Genomic DNA, 7,051 nt, shown 5'->3' on the forward strand with positions numbered 1-7,051 from the left:
TTAGTAATTACTTCTCAAATTACCACAATGAATACTCTCTCTATTCAATTAAAATTTGGGGATTGGGGGGAGGGACACCCTGCTGTCATTGGCACAGATAGGAGACAAAAACTTGCTCATGTGATCCCTCCTCAGTAAATCTCCAAAACTTTTAACTTACTTTTGCAGATTACAAAATAGCTTAGTTTATTTCTCCACTTTTTCATGATACTCTAAAGCGACTGTGTTGCTAGGGGAACTTCATTTTGTAATTCTTGTTCTTTGAACTTTCGGAGGGAGGGGACAGAATAGCAAGGAAATCTAGGCTTGTTTCCCCAAGGCAGCAATCCAGAGGAAAATGACCTTGATTGGTTTAAAGATTTTGCCTAAGAAACTTATCTTTTATATTCATCAATGTTTCATATTCTTTAGTTTTCTTATAAAACTTCAATTATATATTTAAGGATATGATATTATATTCTATAGCAGTGGTTTTTGACTCTTTTGGGAGGTCACTTTTTGAGAATCGGGTAAATGCTAAGACCTTCTTCACAGAAGAATGCATATCCCCTGTAAACAAAAAGTCATGAATTTAGAGGGTCCATGCACCCTAGAGAGCCCTGGAGGCACAGTGGTTAAGCGCTCAGCTGCTAACTGAAAGGTTGGCAGTTCAAATCCACCAGCTGCTCAGAGGGAGAAAGATGTGGCAGTCTGCTTCTATAAAGATTACAGCCTTGGAAACACTTTCAGGAAGTTCTACTCTGTCCTATAGGGTTGCTAGGAGTGGGAATTGACTTAACGGCAACGGGACACACTCTAGGATAAGAGTAGGACGAGATTGAAGAGAGAGCACTTTCTCAGTATACTGGAATAACAAGGGGAAGAATGCACAAGAACCTCTCAAGTCTTGCTATAAAGAGAAAAGATTTTGTTTTAGCTCTGAGTGTTGTCCCTTTACTTAATGATTTGAAGTTATCTATAAAAAGCCAATTGACTCTGATTAGTTGAAAAGTCTATGTCTCCTCTGTCCACCATCTATGAAGGGCTAGGATTTCATAAAACTGGGTGGAAAAATACTTAGGCAATACAGTATTCAGCAGTAGCATTAAAAATATTTATACCATTGATTTAGGAACTCTACTTCTTAGAAATAATATGAAATAGGAAAAAAAGCTGTATGGACAAAGATGTTAGCCAAATTATTATTTTATAATATTAGATAGTATTATTTTATAATAGTAAAAAATTATAAATAATATAAATATACAAAAATAAGTAAATGGTTATATAAACTACACTGGTATTTGGAATTAACATGGTTGTCTAGAGTTATAGTGTAGTAGTCTAGAACCAGGCTGGTTGGGTATGCCATCCAGTCTGCCACTTACTTGCTGCCCAACCCTAGGCAAGCCACTTAACTTCTAAGTTTTCACGTTTGTAAAATAGGCCAGAGAGTCAGCCCCCAACTCATGGGGACCCCATGCACAATGGAACAAAATGCTTCCCAGCTGTGTGCCATCTCCATGATCTGTGGCAGATCGGACAGTCGTGATCCACTGTATTTTCACTAGCTGATTTTTGGAAGTAGATTGCCAGGCTTTTCTTTTTAGTCTGCCTTAGTCTAGAAGCTCCACTGAAACCTGTTCAGCATCATAGTGTGCTAGCAAACCTCTAAAACTGAGGTACCTGACATAATAAAATGGCTGACATGATGTCTGAATCAAAACTCCATTTTGTTGCAAGCTTCAGCTTCTGCATTCCTGAGAATGTAACCTTGACTTCTTCCCATTCATATGCATAGGGCTTTGGGCCTCTGGCTGGGTGGGATCAGAAGACCCTGGTCCCCTATCAATTATCTTATCAGGCCCGACTCTTGCCCCAAGCCATTCTTAAGTAAATAAGGGTGGGGGTCAGGAATGTGATTATAGGAGAACCAGTTTACTCAAGATGATCCAGGAAACAGGTAGTTGAAAATGGAGTTGCTAATGAGTACCCACCTTGTGACCATGTGACCATCATGCATACCTCCTCATCTTTACTATAAAAGCACACCTCTCCCTCCATGCTTCAGGGCACTTGGCAGATTCCTCCCTGCCCTGTGTTTCCTCAATTTGCAAATTGTATTACCCTCTGTAAATCTCGTTGTTTTTACTTTAACAGAATGAGTGTTCTTACTCTTTGACAACAGCAACCACTGACAGATGGGTGTTGGCTGCACATGAGGTGCATTGGCCAGAAATCAAACCTGGGTCTCTTGCATGGAAGGCAAGAATTCTATCACTGAACCACCAACGCCTCACAAAATGGATATAATGGATAACAGTACCATTCTTATAAAATCATGAGAATTGAATAAATTAATATGTCTAAAGCTATAATCATATTATGCAATAAACATAGTAGTATAATTATACATATGTATGATTATCCAAACAAATAAAAAGGTACACTTAGAAAAAAGATTTTAAAAAATACCAAAATGTTAATTATAGTTCTCTTTGGGTGTGATGATTATTGTATGGTATCAATAACTTATTTTTCTTCCTTTTGTTTTTCTAGATTTTCCAATTTTTCTATAGTAAGTTCTTCTTACATAACGAAAACTATTTTAAATAAAGTTAGAGAGCAATTCAGAAAAGAAAAAGGGAGCCTAGAAAATAAACAAGCGAGGATAACCCACCCCTTGATAGTCAAGAATTGATTACACCTCCTGTTTTATCTCTCTGAATCAAGTGGTTTTTTTTGGTCCCGCCTACTCCAAAATATGACATAAACTTAACTCTGCCCTCTTCTCATTTAACAGCATCACTGATGGGTCCAAGTTATTTCCAAAAGTGAGAGACATTGTCCAGTATTGTTTCACTGGTGGGGTATGAGAAGAAAGAGAAGTATCTCCTCTTGGGCTGGGATTTCTATCTCCAAACTTGAATAGAATGTTAAGAAGAGAGACAAGGGACAGATGTCTGGTGTTAGCCACCAACTCAGCTCCACAAGAGGCTACTTTTGCTCTCCCACAACCAAGTTTTTCTTCTTATTTTCATTCTTAATTTGCCCGATTCCTGACTTTGTAAATAATTAACTATCATGCAGCATTTGTGGTCTGTGCCAAATAAGCTATAGTTTTTAGATGCTAATTCAGGTACCTCTCTCTTCCTTTCCAAAGTCAAATTTTCTCATGCATGAACTGAACAATAAAATATCTAGCTCATTCTGTTCTAATCTGCCGTTGATTACACTTGGAAATTGAAATCTTGCACAAGTTCATGGTGCTCATATTTATGCAAGACAATTTGATTTTCTTAGAAACAGTATTGAAGAAATCAGTATCCTTTCACCCCTATTTTACTACATTAGGGATAGGTCTTAATTATTCACTGTTTCTTAGTGAGCCAGGGGCATCCATGGGTTGGAATTGTCCAAAAAATCTGGCCTTATATCCTCTGAAGAAGCCCTGGCTCCTCTGTGGCCCTTTGCTAACCCTTTAGATCTCAGTTCATGAAGATTATCACAGTAGAATGATAAAAGCAGACCCTTTAGGTAGAATAGAAGAATAGAAGGGTTCTCTTTGATTATTTTCTATTTTAGCCAAACATACTGAGTATTAGTAGAAACATAATTTTTAAAGCATCAAGCCTTGGCAAACACAAGAGCAAAATGTTACATAAACATCATTTATGTAGGAAACAAAAGATCTGAGTCTTAGCTGTAGCTTGCCATGAAGCCTCAAGTAAATCACTTTTCCTACCTGTCCCTCCATGAAATGAGAAAAATATAACCTGATTTCCTTATGAATTTCCGGAAGAACAAGAGAACAATGGTCAAGAATGTATCTTAATCACTTTCGCATTCACCTCTCTGGAACTGACCTCTGTTTTGCCTACTTATACCAAAAACTAAACCTGTTGCCGTCGAGTTGATTCCGACTCATAGCGACCCTATTTAGAAGGTACTCATTAAATATTTGTTGAGAGATAAATGACAGAATGAGTCAATGAATGAATGCAAAATTAGGTTAAGTAATCTTAGGGTCAGGTAACTAAATTTTTTTGTGTATATGTCTCGTTATCCAATTAGATTTCCAGTTTAAGTTTGGCAGGAAACATTTCTTGTGTTTCCTTTAATACCTTGCTAGTATTAGGCATAACGTAGGTGCTCAATAAATACTCATCAAATGAACCATGTGTTACTTAAAGTTGGATTCTATATTCAATTTTTGATTATTCAGGGGTTGATTTAATAAATTTATAAATATAAATTTTGTCCCTCTTCCTCCTCTATGCCTGTTGGCAATTTCCCTTTTTAATATGGTTAAAGAGACAGAAAGGAAGAAGCAGTAAAAATGAAGAGGTTAATTTTCCTACTTGGAGGTAGTGATTATAAAGGTTCAAAGAAGGGTTAGAAAATTATTTAAAAAATCAAGTTGTTTTATTTAAAATTTAAAAACATTATAATAATCTCATATTCTTCGCTTCTAAAGATGTACATTCCTACCATTTTTACCTCTTACCTGAAACATATATATGAAGACAAGCTATAGAAACCCCCACAATGCTGGAGATGACAACTATCAGAACCATAGTATATTTTATTTTCTTTGGAACAAAACCAATAGCAAATTATGGTCACTTCTTAAAAGTCTAAGCCAAATAATTGCTTGGATGCAGGATTCATCAATGACCACAGAATTTTCAGTAGCTCTGCAGAGGTTAGGTCTCGTATATAAAATCCAATCTGTAAACTAGAAGCCTAATTCAATATTTACTGTAATTATCACTTTAGGGTTTGCAATGTTGACTGTCACCCTGGCTTACCTCGGAACAGGTTTGAAATACTTCAACATGATAATCATGGCCTTGCTTATCCGTCAGTTCCTTTAAATCATGGCCAGAAGAAAATACGGGCCCCTCAGCTGCAAAATGTTTTCAAAAGAGATAAGAAAAGTAAAAGTTGTAAACAGCCAGAATTGGAAAGTTCACTTACTTTTCTACTGTCTTAGTTATTGTCTTAGTCATCTAGTGCTGCCATAACAGAAATACCACAAGTGGATGGTTTTAACGAAGAGAAGTTTATTTCCTCACAGTCAAAGTAGGCTAAAAGTCCAAATTCAGGGCATCACCTCCAAGGGAAGGCTTTTTCTCTCTGTCTGCCTTCTCATCAATGTTCCCCCGGACTAGGAGCTTCTCGGCGCAGGGACCCCAGTCCAAAGGACGCGCTCTGCCCCTGGCACTGTCTCTCTGCTCACTTCTGTCTTTTATATCTCAAGAGATTGCCTCAGGACACAATCCAGTCTTGTAGATCAGGTCCTGCCTTACTAACACAACTGCCACTCATCCTCCCTCATTAACATCATAGAGGCAGGTTTACAACATACAGGAAAATCACACACTACCAGGAATCATGGCCTAGCCAAATTGATACACACACTTTTGGGGGGACATAATCCAAACCATGACAGTTATCTAGTGTTGCTATAACAGAAATACCACAAATGGATGGCTTTAACAACGAGAAATTTATTTCTTCATAGTAAAATAGGCTAAAAGTCCAAATTCAGGGCATCAGCTCCAGAGGATGGCTTTCTCTCTCTGTTGGCCTTCTCATCAATCTTCCCCTGGACTAGGAGCTTCTCTGCGCAAGGACGCCGGATCCAAAGGACGCGCTCTGCTCCCAGTACTGCTTTCTTGGTGGTATGAGATCCCGTCTCTCTGCTTGTTTCTCTCTTTTATATCTCAAGAGATTGCCTCAAGATACAATCTAATCTTGTAGACTGAGTCCTGACTCACTAACACAACTGCTGCACATCCTCCCTCATTAACATCACAGAGGCAGGATTTACAGCATTTAGGAAAAATCATACAATACCGGGAATCATGGCCCAGCCAAACCGATACATTTTTTGGGGGGGATATAGTTCAATCCATGATATCTACTAAATGCCTTAAGCAAACAATCAATTGTATTTATGTTGTGGACACTTAGAGAAAGTTAATGACCCAATTTTGCTATGATTCCAGTTAGTTTAAAAAATTACAGCCAGTCTTTTGTGATGAAAAGGCCAGCTGAAGCATCTGTACACTAAAATGTCTATGGTGGAAACCGATGAAAACATGTAATTACAAAATGAGAAAGCTCAGTACCCAGGTGAATTTACTTCTTCCCTCTGGTCCCACACTTTTGTTTTTGGACTCAGTCTGGCTTGAGTGTGTCAGCTTATCTAGGTCCATCAAAATCCATGTCTTCGGCAATGTCCATGTCATTTAGTCTACAGACCATGGCCATCCATAGAGGTTGGAAACTGGAAGGTCAGAGCATGAAGAGAACTTAGGAGCCATCTGGCTCAACCCCCTATATTTTACACATGGGGTATCTGAGGATGTCGCTGCTGTTGTTGTAATTAACAACAACAACGAAGTGTAATTCCACTGAGAAGCTGAGAACACTTTCTTATGTTTTTCTTTTGTCATTTTGACAGGTGATATTACTCCCTTTTTACAAGTGAGGGAACTATGTAGCTAAGAAGTTAGCTGACCTCAACAAAATATATAAAATTAAAAAGAAAAGAAGTTAGTTGCCTTTGCTCCATCAAGGTCACACAACAACACGGCTCCTGACCTCTACTAGTTCTAATGATTTTTCCTTTCTCCATATAAAACATTTGAAAAGTTATATTCAGCCAATGATAAGAAGGTAGCATTCTTGAGTGAATTTAGTCAGTCACAGAAGGACAAATATTGTATAAGACCACTATTGTAAGAACTCAAGAAAAGGTTTAAATACAGAAGACAACATTCTTTGATGGTTGCGAGGGTGGGGAGGGAGGGTGAGGGTTATTCACTAACTAGATAGTAGATAATAATTATCTTAGGTGAAGGCAAAGGCAACACGCACTACAGGGGAAGTCAGCACAACTGGACTAAAGCAAAGCTAAGAAGTTTCCTGAATACAATCAAACACTTTGAGGGACAGAGTGGCAGGGGTCTGGGGACCATGCTTTCAGGGGACATCTAGGTCAACTGGCATAACAAAGCTTATTAAGAAAATGTTCTGCATCCTACTTTGGTGAGTGGTGTCT

The 7,051-nt window shown here is 38.1% G+C and overlaps 1 protein-coding gene across 1 annotated transcript in view; it reads right to left on the minus strand.

Moving 5' to 3' along the window:
* Nucleotides 1-7,051, minus strand: part of ECHDC3 (enoyl-CoA hydratase domain containing 3) — a 32,729-nt gene that overhangs the window by 18,989 nt on the left and 6,689 nt on the right. Inside the window, exon 3 of the mRNA XM_004379691.2 lies at nt 4,791-4,888. Within this exon, the coding sequence (XP_004379748.1) occupies nt 4,791-4,888 (98 nt within the window). The remainder of the gene's footprint in view (nt 1-4,790; nt 4,889-7,051) is intronic.

The sequence above is a fragment of the Trichechus manatus genome, unplaced genomic scaffold (assembly GCF_000243295.1).
Source record: "Trichechus manatus latirostris isolate Lorelei unplaced genomic scaffold, TriManLat1.0 scaffold00067, whole genome shotgun sequence".
Lineage (NCBI taxonomy): Eukaryota > Metazoa > Chordata > Mammalia > Sirenia > Trichechidae > Trichechus > Trichechus manatus.